Source organism: Schistocerca cancellata, chromosome 2 (assembly GCF_023864275.1).
Source record: "Schistocerca cancellata isolate TAMUIC-IGC-003103 chromosome 2, iqSchCanc2.1, whole genome shotgun sequence".
NCBI lineage: Eukaryota > Metazoa > Arthropoda > Insecta > Orthoptera > Acrididae > Schistocerca > Schistocerca cancellata.
The window spans coordinates 800,383,025-800,404,261 of NC_064627.1; the positions used below are offsets into that span (position 1 = coordinate 800,383,025).

A 21,237-nucleotide genomic window follows, 5' to 3' on the forward strand; every position below is an offset into this window, starting at 1 on the left:
ACTTAGGAATAAAAGTAACAACTCGCTAGGTAGAATAGGTGTTGAGTCATTGTAAGACACACAAACACAAGTGAAAAATTTGCTAGCTTTCATGTGAACTTCTTTTTAATTTGGCATGTAGACTGGGGTGAGGGGTTGTGTCAGGTGTCGTGAATGAAGGGAAAAAAGAGGCAGGGAGGGGGAGGGAGTATAGGGGAATTGTGACAGATTGCTCAGAGGAAGCCAGCAGGTATACAAGACAGGAATGCAGGAGGGAGAGGCAGGAGTAGCATGGGATAGGCATCTGACATATAGGCACTAGAACAGGTGAGTGCATGCAGTGCATGATAACCTTGACATGGGGGTGGTTTTGGAGGGACTGACAGAAAATAGGAAGGGGAGACTTTGGAGAAGGAAGTGTTGGTATAAGGTCTTAGCTGAGATAGAGTCAAGGAGGATTACGGGAAAAAGGATGTGTCACAAGGAGAACTCCCATCTGTGTAGTTCAGGATATCTAGGGCTGGGGATTAAGGGGCCAGATGACAATGGTTGTGAAGCAGCCACTGAAATTGAGTACATTGAGCCAAGCAGCGTATTCCACCATTGGGTTGTCAACTCTGCTCTTGCCACAGTTTGCTGGGGACCATTCATTCTGGTGGACAGGTGGTTGATGGTCGTGCCCACATAATGTCATCTACTAGTAACAGTCTTACACTACTAACAGTAACTACTCATAATTGCTGTTGGTAGTATCTGACATGTGATGTGTGGCATTATGATCTGGATTCTGTCCACAAGAATTTATGTATTACAATATGTGGCTGAATACGTGTAGAATCTGATACTTGCACAAAGTAAAATGTGATGTACACAAGTTGATGTCACGCATGTGCTTGAAAATGATGCAAAGTCGAAATTAGCTAATTGCACAAATTACATAAAAATTCCAGAATGAGATTTTCACTTTGCAGCGGAGTGTGCGCTGATATGAAACTTCCTGGCAGATTAAAACTGTGTGCCCGACCGAGACTCGAACTCGGGACCTTTGCCTTTCGCGGGCAAGTGCTCTACCAACTGAGCTACCGAAGCACGACTTACGCCCGGTACTCACAGCTTTACTTCTGCCAGTACCTCGTCTCCTACCTTCCAAACTTTCGCAGGAGAGCTTCTGTAAAGTTTGGAAGGTAGGAGATGAGGTACTGGCAGAAGTAAAGCTGTGAGTACCAGGCGTGAGTCGTGCTTCAGTAGCTCAGTTGGTAGAGCACTTGCCCGCGAAAGGCAAAGGTCCCGAGTTCGAGGCTCGGTCGGGTACACAGTTTTAATTTGCCAAGAAGTTATATAAAAATTATTAATACAACCTGCAATGGAGCATGTTTTAATTATAAAATATTTCAAGGCTATGGATCCAACAGAAACAAAATTTTACGAGACATACTCTGTATGAGGTGATAAATAGGAAACATTAGTTAGAAATGGAGAAAGCTGTAATGTTTATGCAACAACAAATTTTACACAAAATCCATTATGTCTTGGAACCTTGGGGTTCTGCAAGCATGTAACACTTTGCAACTTAAACGATGGGATTAGTATTTTCATAATTGTTGATATTCCTACCTGGAGTTTCCATTGTTGGATTAATATTTTCTTTGCACAAGAAAGAAATGTTTTATTTTAATCTCAAAGACCAAATTGTGTTTCTGTATAAGCCAACAGTAAAACTGCTGAGCATCATAGAGTTGATTTACGGGTATAAAGAAACTCCATCTACATAGCACAGGTATCTGTGAAGTGAAGAACATATTCCTGTGTGTTAATGAATCATACCGCAACCACATTGAATGGTGCACTCTTTTCAGTTTCTTTTTCTTGTTCCCTTTATATCCCCACCACCCTTCTTTCTTTCTTTACTGCTACACTTTTTGCTCTATGCTCATGATCTGCTAAACAGCAATGTGTTGAGTCTCATGCTGACTTTCTCTTGTTGAGCAGTGTCAAATGTAACACTAGGGCTAAATTTCAAACTTTTTGGGGGTGCAGAATGTTGCAATTAAAGTGCAGAAAACCAGGTTGATCACCTTACCTTATTCTAATCAGCTGTGAGATGGAATTTTCAGACAGTTACTTCATGATTAGTGTCTCACAAGTTGACCTTGAATGGTTAAAATAAGACTGATTTTAATCATAGTAATTAAAGTTCTGGTAGAAATTAAATAATTTAGGAGTAAAGAAGACCACCCACCAAATAGCAGAAGTGTTGATTCGTCAACAGACATGTACAAAAGAGAAAGAAAACTTGCCAGCTTTCAGAATAAATCACTTGTTGAACTATAGTAGATGCAAGCATGCACAACCCCCCTCCCCAAGAGGTGTGTGTGTGTGGGGGGGGGGGGGGGGGGGGGGGTGAAAGGCTCAATAGTGAAAGTTAGAAAGTGAGAAAGTGTTTCTTACTCTCTGTGTATTGGTGTGTGCTTGTCACTGACTTGAGACTTCTTCTATTCAGTGAGTGGTCTCTTTACTCCTAAATTATTTACATAAGCCAGATTTTATTTCCATATGCTTAGGACTGTCTACACATTTGATTTTGCAAAGCAGGGTGGTGTAGTGGTTAACGCACTGGACTTCAGTCAGGGTAAATAGATTCCAAACCTCTATCCGACAATCGTCAAATTATTTCAGTTGCTCACCAAAATGATTTCTTCAGAAAGGCCACTGTTAATTACCTTCCCATTCTATGATCAACAGGTTTAAGGCTCTGTCCTTTACAATCTTGATGTCAACAAGATCTGCAGCTGTAATCTTCCTACTTTCCATGGAGCTGATGTAATTAAATTATGTTTTGTCCCAGATTTTCTGTTGCATATTTGCAAGGGACAAACCTATGTTTTAGTGTAATAGGTCCACGAGAAACTGGTGTCCATAACAATCTCCTATCATCTTAAGCAGTGAAAAGCAATCTTTCAAATTCTTTGCAGTGTACCTTCTGTGTTTGTGATGCTATGAGGTGGCATTCACATTTCAGAATGAAATACCTATGTTAAGTCCACCTTGAGCACAAGAGTTAACTGTCGGAGACAGGGCATTACACAACTTTTTTCAGGAGCTTGCCTGTCATTAATAATTTTGGGATAGGTATGATGAGTGTGATATCTTATTCAGTTAGCCTAGTGGACAGTGAAATACAAGATTTCTAGTTTTATTTATTGTTTCTATCCCCAGAAATTAATTTTTATTTTTAGTGTTTTCATTTCTTTTACAGAATTGCAAAAAGTCAGCAGTACGATTCAGAAGGCTTAGTAGATATCTTCAGACAATATGGAGATCATCTGTATGCTAAGGGAGACCATAATGCTGCCATTGAGCAATATATTAAAACCATTGGGAAACTAGAACCTTCCTATGTTATAAGAAAGGTAACTTTATATTTTAGCTTATTTTATTCCCATAAGTACTAGTGCAAGGTACGCAGTAGACCATTTTGTCTTGGAATTTTTGAAAGTAATTAAGATTTGCTGACAGAAGTGAAGCTGTGAGGACATCTCATGAGTAGTGCTCAGATATCTCAGTGGCAAGAGCATTGACTGGACAAGGCAAGATTCTGGATTTGAGTATGAGCCTGGCACACAGTGTTAATGTGCCAGGTAGTTTCGAAAGCAGTGCACACTCTATTCTGGGAACAAACCCCTAGGGCAGAATTTCCCAAACTTTTTTCTGATTGAACATTTTGAGAATCTTGATACTTTGGTGGAACATCTTGTTTATTTTGAAGGTTAATACAATTTTAAAAAATGAGAAAACTTGTTTTATTTAGTGATTACTTCAATTATATGTCATAACTAATCACACACAAACCATAATGAAATTTTAAAAGTCACACACAAATCATAACAAAATTTTGAAGAAGTAATTAGTATCTTCAAAGTGTCAGAAAAAAACACTATGGAACTAATAGTTTTTTGTGAAGCTCTTATTCACTTCCGTTGTGTTTGTGGAACACAATTTGGGAAACACTCCCCTGGTGTGTGGCTAAGGCATTTCTCCTCAAGGAGTGCTAGTCCCACAAGGTATGTAGGAGTTTGTGAAGTTTGAAGGTAGGAGATGGGGTATTGCCAGAAGTAGAATGGTGAAGGTGAACTGTGTGTCATGCCTGGATAACTTGGATGGCAAGAACACTGTAAGCTAAAGACAATGTTCCAGGTATGGGCTCAGGTCTGGCACACAGTATTACTATGCCAGGCAATTTGGAGAACAGCACATGCTCTGCTGGAGAGTGAAAGATTTGTTCTGGAATAAAATATAATTTATCCCTCTGGCACCAGTGACACTAATGAAATAGAAACATATTTTTTATATAACCCAATTACCATCAATGTTGGAGACATGTTTCTTTATTTTTATCATCATCATCATTATTATCTTCAAATAATGGAATTTGGCCGGTTTTAGACCACTTATGACCTAAGGTAAAGATTCAGTCTTTTTCATCTTGTCTTTCCAGAACTTTCTCATGCATTGACTGATGGCCTGCCTCTGTTCACTTGACATCACCCTCCTATGCTGTGTTATCTGTTGCTGGATAGGGAATTTTGCATTATTGATCAATATCCTGAAATTTTCCCACTCCTGTATGGTTCCATCTGTGATGTTAAGTCTTCTCAGATCCCTTCTTGTGTCTCCCAACCATCCCATGGAGTTTTATAATTTGGAAATGAAATTGGTAATTTTGTTTGGTAGCCTACTGTCATTTATTTTGTGAAAATGGCTGTAAAATCTCTTCTATCTTATTGTACCTGAGACTGTTTAAGTTTTTTGTTATCTTTGTTCTTCTGTCTAAACTGGTTTTGGTTATTTTTCATTCTCTTGTTTTCAATCATTCTTTCTTGCCTCTTTCATTTGGTGTAAGGCTGAATCCATGTAGTGCTGATCCATATACTGTTGTGTAATGTCTAATTTTTGCCTGGAACAATACTGATCATTTATTACATTAGTTTTGGATGTGCTTGTATGCTAATTTCATTTTTAAATATTTCTTTGCTTGTGATGTAACCTGATTCATTTTATTGTGTCCATTCTACTAAATATTTGGACATATCAATTCTTTGTACTTTTTTCTTTGTTGTGCGTATATTCACCATACTCCATTTTCTCATATGATATTTGTTGTCTCGTTTTAGGCGCAATTTCGTGAAGCATTTCTGTCCTTCACCCCCCCCCCTCCCCTCCCCTCCCCTCCCCTCCCCCATAGAAGTTATTGTAATATCACCAACAGAAGTGGGACATTTCACTTGGATTCTGCCCTTATCTCAGATGGATTTCTTCTATGTTTTTCCCTTGTAGTGCTTTATCCCACTTTCTGATGACCTTGTTTAATACCAAATTTAAGAGAATCAGTGAGAGCCCATCACCTTGCTGAACTCCTGTGTTAGTTTTGAAGTTTTCAGAAACTTCTAGGAATTTAAGTTTTGAAGTCATGTCTGTAAGTATTTGTTCAACAAATTATCTGGTGGTTTTGTCAATATCCACTTCTTCTAGTGCTAGGAATACAGCCTCTCTATGGAGTCATAGGGTTTTTTGAAGTTAGGGAAGGTAATGACTGTCTTAAGATTCTGTATTGTTCTGATCCTGATGATTGTTTCCAAATTAAAATTTTCCCTTGGCACAGTCCTGATTTGTATAAGCAAACATAAAGAATGTGCACTCTGAATCAATATTGGAATTTGATGATCCTTTTTTCCGTTAAAAATGGGAAGAAGGATAAAATTTTTAGTTCCTTAAAACTGTTCCAAATAAATAATTTTATGTCAGTGCCTACGATTTCCTGTCCTCTTATCCCTTTGTCCAACTCTAGTCCCATAAACTTTACCTAGCAATGGGAAAAACATTAATAATACATGGCACTCTGTGTAATGTCGATTTTGCAGAGTTTGCAGAATGAGTTCCGTCACAACTTTTACTCATGTCAAAACTGTTACAGGAAATTGATGTCTACACTTAAGTATATTTTGACAGTGTAGTGCAGAAAGTTAAAAAAACACACACACACATTTTCTACAGTGGAAAGCAGACTTGAATGAGAGCACAATAATACCTCTAACAGTTTAGTAACTGGTCTACAGCTGATACCAGACCAATATTCAACACACTCAATAACAGCAGATGCCATGGAAATTGTAAGCGATTATAACAGTTATAGCAACCTCTCCTGAATGCTAAGTAGACTTAAACTAATATTTGAGCCAATAAATTTCAAGTGCTCCTAATTCCTTATTACCTCAAGAAGCATTAAACAGCAAGTCTTCCATTAGTCGGCATATACAGTAAACAAAAAGAATCACTATAAAGACAATTATGCTAGCCCACTCAGTAGTGAGGAGAAGTGATGTGAAGAAAATATCAGAAGACTGAATCCTATAACAGTAGGAAAACATCTTTATGGTTACCTTCAGTGTATGAGTGACATGCAGAAACAGGATAAAAATAGAACTCTCCAAGGTGGCCAGTTCACAAATGGAATTTCCAAGAATCAATCCTTGTGAAAGCAAAATTACACACATTAAAATAGCAATGTATTAAAAACACGATCTGGATCAACTTTTTGATGAATGAATTACGAAGTGTAGATAAATTTCACATTACCTGCAATTGCACCAGTGATTGGAATACAAATGTGTCAGCAATTTTGTAACTCTACTAATTCTAGGTCGGTATTTGTAAACAGGAAATCCCTCAAATTTGAACTGATATTTGCAAAATAGACAGCTTCCAGCTATCTCATAATTGTGTCTTACAACCCTACCCCCCCCCCCCCCCTCTCCATCCAGAATGCAGCATTTTTGAAGAGACAGGTGTAAAAGAAAAGGAGTAGCATTTTTTTGTTGGCATACTGATTTCAGTATTAAAAAGATACGTTGATCAGCTTCCATGATGCAATGGTGCATGTCCAATTAATGTCTTGACTCCTTTCCATATTTGCATTACGTTTTCCACCAAGTTGAGTTTCAATTTTGAAACTCAATAGTGGTATTATTGTGTTCTCATCCAAGTCTGCTTTCCATTATAGAAATGTTTCTTTATATTCTACACTACAAAAAATATACTGTTAAAGTATACTGAAGTGTAGACATCAGTTTCTTCCAGCAGTCTTGAATCAAGTAAAGTTGTGTGGGAACTCATTCTGCAAACTCATCAACATTAAACAGTGTGAACTATTAATGTGACCAGTCCATGTGGAGTGTCCTCATGCACCCAAACTGTGATGGCCTCTTGACTATACGAGGAATGCACAGTCCGAGCAGTTACATACTCACTCATTCTGAAGAGTAGCTGCATGTCTGTTTCGGGAACTGGACTCTGGGCAGTGGCCATAAAACTAGATGGGCATTGCTCTGGCCGGGTGGCTACCCTTTGGAGAACCCTCATTCCGAGAGTAGTTGGCATCATGGCAGACATCTCATGCAGTGAAGGAACCAAAGCTATCAGCCAGTGCCTGTGAGGCTCTGGCAGTCTCTTCAGACAAACTTGAGCTTCAATGTAGATAATTATGGCTCCAAGAACTTGCCCTTATTGGTCACACTATGAGTCAAAATCTAAATCAAGTGGACTTGAGAAACTTACTCCCCTCAGGTGCTGATTTGCACCCAAACTGAAGTAGTATCCTTTGTAGCTATTTAGCTGCTGTTCATCTGTAGATAGTATCAAAAATGTTTTTTAATGTAAGGTATCACTTTGGTAAAGTGAAGTGTTGCAGAAGCATTTACTGAGCCAGCGAATGCTCATCTCCTCTGTAAAAAGGTTATATAAGTATGGTGCATGGTGGAGGTACAACATACCGCTACCAGTCATTTCATTTCAAGTTCCACTTGCAAATAGAGTAAGGGGAAAATGACTGTCTATAAACCTCTTTACGAGCCCTAATTTCTCTTATCTTATCTTCATGGTCCTTAGGCAAAATGTACATCGATGGGAGTAGAACCGTCTTAAGTTGGCTTCAAATGCCAATTCTCTAAAATTCCACAATAGTGCCTTGTGAAAAGAGCTTTGTCTTCCCTTCAGGGATTCCCTTTTGAGTTCATGAAGCATCTCTCTAAACTTGCGTGGTGTCAAACCTACTGGTAACAAATCTAGCAGCACACCTCTGAATTGCTTCAATGCTTTCCTTTAATCCAACCTGGTAGAGATCCCAAACAGTAGGTCAGTACTCAAGAATGGTTCACATTAGCATGCTATATGCCATGTCCTTCATAGGCAACCTACACTTTCCCAAAATTCTCCCAGAAAAACGAAGTCAAGTATTTACCTTCTCAACCTGATGTGCTCATTCTATTTCATATTGCTTTACGACAGTACGCCTAGATATTTCATTGATGCGACTGTATCAAGCAGCACACTACTAATGCTGTATTCGAACATTACAGGATTGTTTTTCCTACTTATCTGCATTAACTTACACTTTTCTATATTTAGAGCTAGCTGTCACTCATTTCACCACTTAGAATTCTGTCTAAGTCGTCTTGTACCCTCCTACAGTCACTCAATGACAGAACCTTCCAAACATCACAGCATCATCAGCAAATGACCAGAAATAGGTGCTCAATGTGTCGAGCAGATCGTTTATGTGTGTAGAGAATGAGAATGGCCCCATAACTCTTCTTTGGGGCACTCCTGATGATATACGTGTCTCTGATGAACACTCGCCATTGAGGGCACTGTATTGAGGCCTGTTACTTAAATGTATTGCAACACTTATGGTTTCAAAATATACAAAAAAGACTCAAACATTTTTAATAATAAGTTGCAGTTTCCTCAAGTAATCAAAAGAGGTTATTGCAATACCTAGGAGTTTTGTAGCAGGAAATGTAACATGCTTTTCGTATACTTAACTCAGGAAGATTGATGCTGATTCTGGTTGTTGTTTGTGATTATCCTTAATTCTTTTTCACATTGAAAGTCCTGGATTTTTCTTTAGCTAATTATATATATATATATATATATATATATATATATATATATATATATATATATATATATATATATATATATATATAAAAAGACAGATGATGAGACTTACCGAACAAAAGCGCTGGCAGGTCGATAGACACACAAACAAACACAAACACACACAAAATTCTAGCTTTCGCAACCAACGGTTGCCTCGTAAGGAAAGAGGGAAGGAGAAGGAAAGACAAAAGGATATGGGTTTTAAGGGAGAGGGTAAGGAGTCATCCCAATCCCGGGAGCGGAAAGACTTACCTTAGGGGGAAAAAAAGGACAGGTATACACTCGCACACACACACATATCCATCCATACATACACAGACACAAGCAGACATTTGGAATGTTTCCCTCTATATATATATATATATATATAATAGAGGGAAACATTCCACGTGGGAAAAATATATTTAAAAAGAAAGATGATGAGACTTACCCAACAAAAGCGCTGGCAGGTCGATAGACACACAAATAAACACAAACATACACACAAAACTCTAGCTTTCGCAACCAACGGTTGCCTCGTCAGGAAAGAGGGAAGGAGAAGGAAAGACAAAAGGATATGGGTTTTAAGGGAGAGGGTAAGGAGTCATTCCAATCCCGGGAGCGGAAAGACTTACCTTAGGGGGAAAAAAGGACAGGTATACACTCGCACACACACACATATCCATCCATACATACAAGACACAAGCAGACATTTGTAAAGGCAAAGAGTTTGAGCAGAGATGTCAGTCGGGACGGAAGTATAGAGGCAAAGATGATGTTGAAAGACAGGTGAGGTATGAGCGGCGGCAGATTGAAATTAGGAATTAGCGGAGATTGAGGCCTGGCGGATAGCGAGAAGAGAGGATATGCTGAAGGGCAAGTTCCCATCTCCGGAGTTCTGACAGGTTGGTGTTAGTGGGAAGTATCCAAATAACCCGGACGGTGTAACACTGTGCCAAGATGTGCTGGCCGTGCACCAAGGCATGTTTAGCCACAGGGTGATCCTCATTACCAACAAACACTGTCTGCCTGTGTCCATTCATGCGAATGGACAGTTTGTTGCTGGTCATTCCCACATAGAACGCTTCACAGTGTAGGCAGGTCAGTTGGTAAATCACGTGGGTGCTTTCACACGTGGCTCTGCCTTTGATCGTGTACACCTTCCGGGTTACAGGACTGGAATAGGTGGTGGTGGGAGGGTGCATGGGACAGGTTTTACACCGGGGGCGGTTACAGGGGTAGGAGCCAGAGGGTAGGGAAGGTGGTTTGGGGATTTCATAGGGATGAACTAAGAGGTTACGAAGGTTAGGTGGACGGCGGAAAGACACTCTTGGTGGAGTGGGGAGGATTTCATGAAGGATGGATCTCATTTCAGGGCAGGATTTGAGGAAGTCGTATCCCTGCTGGAGAGCCACATTCAGAATCTGATCCAGTCCCGGAAAGTATCCTGTCACAAGTGGGGCACTTTTGGGGTTCTTCTGTGGAAGGTTCCGGGTTTGAGGAGATGAGGAAGTGGCTCTGGTTATTTGCTTCTGTACCAGGTCGGGAGGGTAGTTACGGGATGCAAAAGCTGTTTTCAGGTTGTTGGTGTAATGGGTCAAGGATTCCGGACTGGAGCAGATTCGTTTGCCACGAAGACCTAGGCTGTAGGGAAGGGACCGTTTGATGTGGAATGGGTGGCAGCTGTCATAATGGAGGTACTGTTGCTTGTTGGTGGGTTTGATGTGGACGGACGTGTGAAGCTGGCCATTGGACAGGTGAAGGTCAACGTCAAGGAAAGTGGCATGGGATTTAGAGTAGGACCAGGTGAATCTGATGGAACCAAAGGAGTTGAGGTTGGAGAGGAAATTCTGGAGTTCTTCTTCACTGTGAGTCCAGATCATGAAAATGTCATCAATAAATCTGTACCAAACTTTGGGTTGGCAGGCCTGGGTAACCAAGAAGGCTTCCTCTAAGCGACCCATGAATAGGTTGGCGTACGAGGGGGCCATCTTGGTGCCCATGGCTGTTCCCTTTAATTGTTGGTATGTCTGGCCTTCAAAAGTGAAGAAGTTGTGGGTCAGGATGAAGCTGGCTAAGGTAATGAGGAAAGAGGTTTTAGGTAGGGCGGCAGGTGATCGGCGTGAAAGGAAGTGCTCCATCGCAGCGAGGCCCTGGACATGCGGAATATTTGTGTATAAGGAAGTGGCATCAATGGTTACAAGGATGGTTTCCGGGGGTAACAGACTGGGTAGGGATTCCAGGCGTTCGAGAAAGTGGTTGGTGTCTTTGATGAAGGATGGGAGACTGCAAGTAATGGGTTGAAGGTGTTGATCTACGTAGGCGGAGATGCGTTCTGTGGGGGCTTGGTAACCAGCTACAATGGGACGGCCGGGAAGATTGGGTTTGTGAATTTTGGGAAGAAGGTAGAAGGTGGGGGTGCGGGGTGTTGGTGGGGTCAGGAGGTTGATGGAGTCAGGTGAAAGGTTTTGTAGGGGGCCTAAGGTTCTGAGGATTCCTTGAAGCTCCGCCTGGACATCAGGAATGGGATTACCATGGCAAACTTTGTAAGTAGTGTTGTCTGAAAGCTGACGCAGTCCCTCAGCCACATACTCCAGACGATCAAGTACCACAGTCGTGGAACCCTTGTCCGCCGGAAGAATGACGATGGATTGGTCAGCCTTCAGATCACGGATAGCCTGGGCTTCAGCAGTGGTGATGTTGGGAGTAGGCTTAAGGTTTTTTAAGAAGGATTGAGAGGCAAGGCTGGAAGTCAGAAATTCCTGGAAGGTTAGGAGAGGGTGATTTTGAGGAAGAGGAGGTGGGTCCCGCTGTGACGGAGGACGGAACTGTTCCAGGCATGGTTCAATTTGGATAGTATCTTGGGGAGTTGGATCATTGGGAGTAGGATTAGGATCATTTTTCTTCGTGGCAAAGTGATATTTCCAGCAGAGAGTACGGCTGTAGGACAGTAAATCTTTGACAAGGGCTGTTTGGTTAAATCTGGGAGTGGGGCTGAAGGTGAGGCCTTTGGATAGGACAGAGGTTTCGGATTGGGAAAGAGGTTTGGAGGAGAGGTTAACTACTGAATTGGGGTGTTGTGGTTCCAGATTGTGTTGATTGGAGTTTTGAGGTTTTGGAGGGAGTGGAGCTGGAAGTGGGAGATTGAGTAGATGGGAGATGAGATGCCTCTCAATCCTTCTTAAAAAACCTTAAGCCTACTCCCAACATCACCACTGCTGAAGCCCAGGCTATCCGTGATCTGAAGGCTGACCAATCCATCGTCATTCTTCCCATCTACTCAATCTCCCACTTCCAGCTCCACTCCCTCCAAAACCTCAAAACTCCAATCAACACAATCTGGAACCACAACACCCCAATTCAGTAGTTAACCTCTCCTCCAAACCTCTTTCCCAATCCGAAACCTCTGTCCTATCCAAAGGCCTCACCTTCAGCCCCACTCCCAGATTTAACCAAACAGCCCTTGTCAAAGATTTACTGTCCTACAGCCGTACTCTCTGCTGGAAATATCACTTTGCCACGAAGAAAAATGATCCTAATCCTACTCCCAATGATCCAACTCCCCAAGATACTATCCAAATTGAACCATGCCTGGAACAGTTCCGTCCTCCGTCACAGCGGGACCCACCTCCTCTTCCTCAAAATCACCCTCTCCTAACCTTCCAGGAATTTCTGACTTCCAGCCTTGCCTCTCAATCCTTCTTAAAAAACCTTAAGCCTACTCCCAACATCACCACTGCTGAAGCCCAGGCTATCCGTGATCTGAAGGCTGACCAATCCATCGTCATTCTTCCGGCGGACAAGGGTTCCACGACTGTGGTACTTGATCGTCTGGAGTATGTGGCTGAGGGACTGCGTCAGCTTTCAGACAACACTACTTACAAAGTTTGCCATGGTAATCCCATTCCTGATGTCCAGGCGGAGCTTCAAGGAATCCTCAGAACCTTAGGCCCCCTACAAAACCTTTCACCTGACTCCATCAACCTCCTGACCCCACCAACACCCCGCACCCCCACCTTCTACCTTCTTCCCAAAATTCACAAACCCAATCATCCCGGCCGTCCCATTGTAGCTGGTTACCAAGCCCCCACAGAACGCATCTCCGCCTACGTAGATCAACACCTTCAACCCATTACTTGCAGTCTCCCATCCTTCATCAAAGACACCAACCACTTTCTCGAACGCCTGGAATCCCTACCCAGTCTGTTACCCCCGGAAACCATCCTTGTAACCATTGATGCCACTTCCTTATACACAAATATTCCGCATGTCCAGGGCCTCGCTGCGATGGAGCACTTCCTTTCACGCCGATCACCTGCCGCCCTACCTAAAACCTCTTTCCTCATTACCTTAGCCAGCTTCATCCTGACCCACAACTTCTTCACTTTTGAAGGCCAGACATACCAACAATTAAAGGGAACAGCCATGGGCACCAGGATGGCCCCCTCGTACGCCAACCTATTCATGGGTCGCTTAGAGGAAGCCTTCTTGGTTACCCAGGCCTGCCAACCCAAAGTTTGGTACAGATTTATTGATGACATTTTCATGATCTGGACTCACAGTGAAGAAGAACTCCAGAATTTCCTCTCCAACCTCAACTCCTTTGGTTCCATCAGATTCACCTGGTCCTACTCTAAATCCCATGCCACTTTCCTTGACGTTGACCTTCACCTGTCCAATGGCCAGCTTCACACGTCCGTCCACATCAAACCCACCAACAAGCAACAGTACCTCCATTATGACAGCTGCCACCCATTCCACATCAAACGGTCCCTTCCCTACAGCCTAGGTCTTCGTGGCAAACGAATCTGCTCCAGTCCGGAATCCTTGACCCATTACACCAACAACCTGAAAACAGCTTTTGCATCCCGTAACTACCCTCCCGACCTGGTACAGAAGCAAATAACCAGAGCCACTTCCTCATCTCCTCAAACCCGGAACCTTCCACAGAAGAACCCCAAAAGTGCCCCACTTGTGACAGGATACTTTCCGGGACTGGATCAGATTCTGAATGTGGCTCTCCAGCAGGGATACGACTTCCTCAAATCCTGCCCTGAAATGAGATCCATCCTTCATGAAATCCTCCCCACTCCACCAAGAGTGTCTTTCCGCCGTCCACCTAACCTTCGTAACCTCTTAGTTCATCCCTATGAAATCCCCAAACCACCTTCCCTACCCTCTGGCTCCTACCCCTGTAACCGCCCCCGGTGTAAAACCTGTCCCATGCACCCTCCCACCACCACCTATTCCAGTCCTGTAACCCGGAAGGTGTACACGATCAAAGGCAGAGCCACGTGTGAAAGCACCCACGTGATTTACCAACTGACCTGCCTACACTGTGAAGCGTTCTATGTGGGAATGACCAGCAACAAACTGTCCATTCGCATGAATGGACACAGGCAGACAGTGTTTGTTGGTAATGAGGATCACCCTGTGGCTAAACATGCCTTGGTGCACGGCCAGCACATCTTGGCACAGTGTTACACCGTCCGGGTTATTTGGATACTTCCCACTAACACCAACCTGTCAGAACTCCGGAGATGGGAACTTGCCCTTCAGCATATCCTCTCTTCTCGCTATCCGCCAGGCCTCAATCTCCGCTAATTCCTAATTTCAATCTGCCGCCGCTCATACCTCACCTGTCTTTCAACATCATCTTTGCCTCTATACTTCCGTCCCGACTGACATCTCTGCTCAAACTCTTTGCCTTTACAAATGTCTGCTTGTGTCTTGTATGTATGGATGGATATGTGTGTGTGTGCGAGTGTATACCTGTCCTTTTTTCCCCCTAAGGTAAGTCTTTCCGCTCCCGGGATTGGAATGACTCCTTACCCTCTCCCTTAAAACCCATATCCTTTTGTCTTTCCTTCTCCTTCCCTCTTTCCTGACGAGGCAACCGTTGGTTGCGAAAGCTAGAGTTTTGTGTGTATGTTTGTGTTTATTTGTGTGTCTATCGACCTGCCAGCGCTTTTGTTGGGTAAGTCTCATCATCTTTCTTTTTAAATATATATATATATATATATATATATATATATATATAAGATGATGTGACTTACCAAATGAAAGTGCTGGCAGGTCGACAGACACACAAACGAACACAAACATACACACAAAATTCAAGCTTTCGCAACAAACTGTTGCCTCATCAGGAAAGAGGGAAGGAGAGGGAAAGACGAAAGGATGTGGGTTTTAAGGGAGAGGGTAAGGAGTCATTCCAGTCCCGGTAGCGGAAAGACTTACCTTAGGGGGAAAAAAGGACGGGTATACACTCGCATACACACACATATCCATCCACACATATACAGATGCAAGCAGACATATTTGGTCTTCAAAGCGACATCTGTTATTCGACAGGTGTCCTAAATGAACGGCGGTGGCTCCTCTTCCCTGTTTATGTGGTACAACATACCCAGTCTCGTTTACCCCTGGTGACCGTAACCTTAACAGAGAAGTACTGAGAAATGGCAGGTACTGTGAAAAAGCAAAGGACGGTAGATCTATGTTCTCAGTCGTTTCGATCAAACATCAATGGCTGTAACTGAGGGCACCGAGAGTTAGTTATGGAAACCTTGCATTAGTTTAATGTTATTTGAAATCATGATTAAGGTTCATTGGAAGTCGCTAAGTGCCTTCTTTTTTAAATACTAGATCAAAAACATTACGCGTATTTATGTGCCGTCAGTCAAGCTGCCTTAATAAAAACCCACGGTTGTTAACTGTATTACTTGTCTTACTGGGTTAAACTGTTAACATAAAAGTAGACGTCTCAATGAGTAGACTGTGACAGTATTTTAAATGTTTAATATGCAAAATACCTTCCCATGGCTGGCTTGCAAGCTGTGGGAAGAGCACTAGAATGCGCCGGTACAGAGTATCTCAGCAAGTGGATAAAGTGACATCTGTGCGTAGAAACATACACTACATGAACGCTGAGGGCTGCGGTGTGCACGCTGTGACCCGGAAGTTGCACATGTGCAGGAGCACCGCACGCGTGCAGAATTTCTGGCCGGCCCTGGTCTAGCCGCAGATGAGTCCGGAGGGAGAGGTGTGGGGTGGGGGGTATTGTCTGCTCTCTGGCCTGTAGATTGGCCCTGCCTATATGCTTTTATCTCTCATTCAGTTGTTTCTTATTTTTGGCACCAATATTGCTTTCAGTATCTCAATTTTACCACTCCTACAAACTATCACAATTAATTCAATTTTAAGGCTCATTCCACTAACTCTAGATGGACTCCGTATTCAACAAGAGACTGATGACCTTGTTGTTTAGTCCCTCAGTCGCCTCAACCAATTTTTGCCGGAGTATGACAATTCAGTCAAATTTATGGCTCATCTCACAAACTCCAAATGGACTATCCCTTAATTGAGACACTGATGATCTTGTTGTTTAGTCCCTTAACCCCTCAGCCAACCATCCTGGCTAAATTTTTGGAAGAAATTCTAAACCAGTTGTATGAAGATCAAGAGGATCACCAAAACAGTGAACCTCCTGCCTCTTGACATCACTATAGTTTCTACAAAATCTGAAAGTTATTTACCAGATTCTTGCTGTAGTTTCACGATAAATTTATGCATTGTGAATGTCTTAATTATTTTAAAATGTATTTTTAATGAGCAGTTATTGCTAAATGTATTTTGCCATAACCAAATCGCATGACAGAGAGATCAAATAAATATTTTTTAAAATTATTTTTATTGGTCTAGTCAGTGTATGAATGCTTATGCTTTCTGTTTTGATTTCAGTTTCTGGATTCTCAGCATATTGATAAATTAACAACGTATCTGCAAGCTCTGCATAAACAAGGTCTTGCAACTGAGGATCATACAACATTATTACTCAACTGTTACACAAAGTTGAATAATACAGAAAAACTTAAGGAATTTATCATGGTAAGTTCAATGATGAAGTTCTTCTACCAAGTGCACATCCTAATGCAGAAGTTCAGCTATCACAAAATGAAGAGCCTTAAGTGCTCTGTTGTACGTATTTCAGTGACATTACACTAGCTACAAGATTTTTGTTTAAGCTTGAATCTTGAATATTGTTCCTTTCAAAGAGGGTGGCAGAGAGAGGGGGATGTGATTAAGTTGAATGGTCATGTGTAGAGTTTACCATTAAATACAAGGGGCTGTACCTCTAACAATATTGAAAATAAGGAATGTAACACTATAACAGATATATACACTTACATTAGTTAGATATCAGCCACTTTGAGAAGCTAATAATATTTTCAACAGTGAAAATTAGTTTTATCAAATGCTTTTTAGTGCAGGTTTCCAGCTATGCTTGTCTGTTACACCAATGAAAGTAAATTAATGTTCATATGTTAATGCCTACTGTGTTGTTACTGCTTGAGGTCAGTGATATTATAAGACTTAAAACAACCAGGCCTTTTGCGTGTGTTTATTGGTTCTAGTGCAATATTTGTGATGGTTGTGCCATTGCAAAACAATATACAGTTTTGCACTGGAGTTGTCAGTAAAAGTAGATAACTCCACAGTTAGTTTTTACCTTGTTGGTATACTTTGATGGGGAATGTACAATAATTAATAGAATGAAGATAAGGTGGCACATCTTGCATTCTGATGTTGAGTTATTAATTATATCTGTCCATAGTATAATGCCTGACAAAATGCAGCTGTAGCGAAAAGTTGTAGCGAACCCTTTACAAGGTGGTGCTTCTTTCGTAGCATGCAGTCCTTTAGTAGCATAACATAAGTAGTAGTAGGAAGAGATTAGTGTTTAACGTCCCATCAACAACGAGGTCATTAGAGACGGAGCACAAGCTTGGATTAGGAAAGGATTAGGAAGGAAATCGCCCATGCCCTTTCAAAGGAACCATCCCGGCATTTGCCTGAAACGATTTATGGAAATAATGGAAAACCTAAATCAGGATGGTCGAAGATGGGTTTGAACCATCGTCCTCCGAAATGCGAGTCCAGTGTTCTTGACTACTGCACCACCCTGCTCGGTAAATATAAGCACTTCATTTATATATTCTTCTCAAATTCGTTGCTTAACAAAAAGATAGAGAGCATATTTAAACTTGTCGTTAGCCCAAGTTCACTAAAATGAAGCTGTTTTAGGAAATACACAAGGTTTCTCCAGTGGATGGGCAATGTAATCCATCACATGTATTGCCAGTTCATTGATCATAATAGTACGCCATGTGTGGCTGCAAATTCTCCAGACCCTCTCTTCCCCCTCTTTCTTTCACCTGCAGAGCCAGATTAGTCCTCTGGACTTAAAAAGAAAATTTAAATGACGGAAGAAAACATTTTGTAAAGTGATTTATGACCGACCCATTTATATATAAGACCACACTGCAGTTTAGTATGTAGAAGTGCACGAAAAACTCTTTGAATAGTGATGTTTGTTTTATGGTAAAGTGTGAGACACTACACAATTAATGTCGCAAATAAATTATAATATTTTCAGACCAAAGACCGTGAAGTTGATTTTGATGTTGAAATCGCTATTAAAGTATGCCGCCAAGTATCTAGAGAGGATGCTCTTATGCTAGCAAAAAAACATGGTATGCATAGTTGGTATTTAAAGATTCAGATAGAAGATCTTCTGAAGTATAAAGAAGCACTGGAATACATAGGCAGCTTGGAATTTGAAGAGGTAGGGTAATTAGTGTGATTTAGTTTAATTTTATATTGTTACATCTAAGCAAAAATTACGCACATGTATTCTAATTTTTCTTTTATTCAGGCTGAGTCAAATATGAAGAAATATGGAAATATTTTGATCCAACATGCTCCAGATGAAGCAACACAGTTTCTGAAAAGATTGTGTACAGATTATAGACCAAGTAACAAACCTCTTGTTGATCAGGTAAATGGTCTGATACTATAATTGCCAAGTTCTGTTGCATGGTTCATCAATTACAATGTCTCAAGAAGATTGTGTGTTCTATTTTACAAGTATCCCACACAATTTTATAAATAATGTTAAGTAAAATTTTTTGCAGTGAATACGAAAAATGCTTGACACAAAAGTATCATCAATGTAGAAAAAGACAGGTTGCTACTTACCTTGAAGTAGACATGTCAAGTTGCAGACAGGCACATTTAAAAGTGTCTTTTAATTGTGCCTGTCTGCAACTTGACGTGTCTTCTGGATGGTAAGTAGTATTCTGTGTTTACCTACATTGATGATATTCATACCTGGATTTTCCGTTGTTTGATACAAAAGTGTTTATCAAATGCTTTATTATCAGATGACAATAATAATGCTTGGTTTTGCTAGTTGTTAGTTATTGTAATTGATATTGTTTTAGAGTATGTTGGATGGTTCTTCTTCTTTGCACGTGGAACGAGCAAACCCAGAAGATTTCATTCATCTGTTCCTAAATAATTCTGAGAGGCTTGTGGAATTTCTTGAACATTTAGTGAAGGTGAGTACTTCTGCATGCACTTACGTGTGCGTGCTTTTTATAATGTAAATTTATGTGATAGTTGTCAGTCACAAGTGTTGCTTTACCACCTAAATGTGAATTGCAAAAATAGAATTTACTGCATATAAATTACATTAAGACATAGATAAAGTCAGTTTGCAGTACAGGTTTGTCTTTCTCACAAGATGTCATGCGCATTGTAGCAGATCAAACATCAACCTTCCAAAACCAAAAGTTACTTTTCCAGATTCTGCCAATGGCTATATCAGAAAAAAGTATGAAAAGTATGAAAAGTTGTGCCTAACATCTTGACATAAAATCCCCAGTTATTTCATTTTTATTATTTTGACAGAAACTTAAAATCCCGCATCTATTCAGACAACTTCAGACTAGAACTCGGAAAAAATAAAACCTCATTCATATCTGTTTTGATGCTGATAGTTAAGTGTTGGGCTGCTAGAGAACATCCAGTCCTATATTTTTAGTCTGGCTGTCATGCTTTTTTGCTGAGATGATTGCCACCAGATATTGCATTTACTGCATGCAGCTTTGGATTCTTGACAACAAACACCTGCTTTCAGACTTCGTCCTGTATTGCTGATTTGGCAGTGCTACCAAAAATTGATGGCTATAGTGATTCTGAGTTTGACATTGAATTTAACTGCTCAGAAAATGGAGAAGAATATGATGTTATTTCATTGGAGACTGAAAGTGACAACAGTTCACCAAATGACTAACAAGTGCTCGTGAATGGTATGAGATAAATATATCTGCTGTTCTCCAGCCAGTCCCTCCAAGATTTCTGACACAGCTAACCACTGTGAAGTACATGGTTCAATTTCATACCTACAAAGAAATTTAAATATGACTACGTTTTAGAATACTTTAATCAACATCCAACGCATGGGTATGCTCAGGATTGGTGATCCTCAAGCTTAAAAATGTATCGGGGACTGTGCAAAGTATTTTGCTATTTTATGTAATTTAGTTGCACTTGCTATAGTTTATATTCTTCAGCTCGAGGCAGAACAGACTTTTTTTTTTTTTACCTTTTGTAAATCTGTCATCATATTTGAGTGAATTTCGTGACACTACAGTATTCATTTTAAATAAAGTTCATAACTGTGTTGACTACAGTATTCAGTCAGCTGAGCCATATATTTCCTCAATTTTATTGAAAATGTTCGTTAATTATTTACTTGAGAAGCAATTCACAAGTTGTAATTATGGTCCCGCATTAGCTGTAGAATATTTCAGAAGAAATGAGAATTTGAGCCGGACTAGGACACAGAACTGGATTTCCCACTTGTTACAAGTGATCGCCTTAACTACCTCAGCTATCCAAGCATGCCTGTAGTACCAGCCCAATTCTCCATTTGTCCTGGTGAGAGAAAACAGTGCCTCACTTTCTGTCAGAATCACAGTACTGTAGTTTGAGCACAAGGGAGTGAAGACACTCTCCCCTACACTGCCCTTCTCCCCAATACACCGCCCTTCTCCCCAATACACTGCCCTTCTCCCCAATACACTGCCCTTCTCCCCAATACACTGCCCTTCTCCCCAATACACTGCCCTTCTCCCCTTTGCACACCTTGTCATTCTTTCACAGCAGTTCTCCACTTGACCACTCTTCTCCCCTCCACAGCCTGTGCCCTCTCTCGACCTCCCGTGGCCCCTCTCGACCTCCCGTGCCCCTGGGCAGATCGTGCCCTCCCCACCTCCCTGGACAGATCAGGCCCCCCCCATGACAGATCGGGCCCCCCCCATGACAGATCGGGCCCCCCTTGACAGATCGCCCCCTCCCCCCCATGAGAGATCGGGCCCCCCCATGACAGATCGTGCCCCCACCCCCACCCCGGCGACAGATCGTTAGCCCCCGGGA

General features: G+C 41.4%; 1 protein-coding gene across 1 annotated transcript in view; it reads left to right on the top strand.

Moving 5' to 3' along the window:
- The window catches only part of LOC126162660 (vacuolar protein sorting-associated protein 11 homolog), a 202,161-nt gene that overhangs the window by 99,316 nt on the left and 81,608 nt on the right, over positions 1-21,237 (top strand). The window contains exons 9-13 of the mRNA XM_049919301.1: positions 3,236-3,389; positions 16,696-16,842; positions 18,392-18,580; positions 18,671-18,793; positions 19,239-19,355. Coding sequence (XP_049775258.1) covers positions 3,236-3,389; positions 16,696-16,842; positions 18,392-18,580; positions 18,671-18,793; positions 19,239-19,355 — 730 coding nt within the window. The remainder of the gene's footprint in view (positions 1-3,235; positions 3,390-16,695; positions 16,843-18,391; positions 18,581-18,670; positions 18,794-19,238; positions 19,356-21,237) is intronic.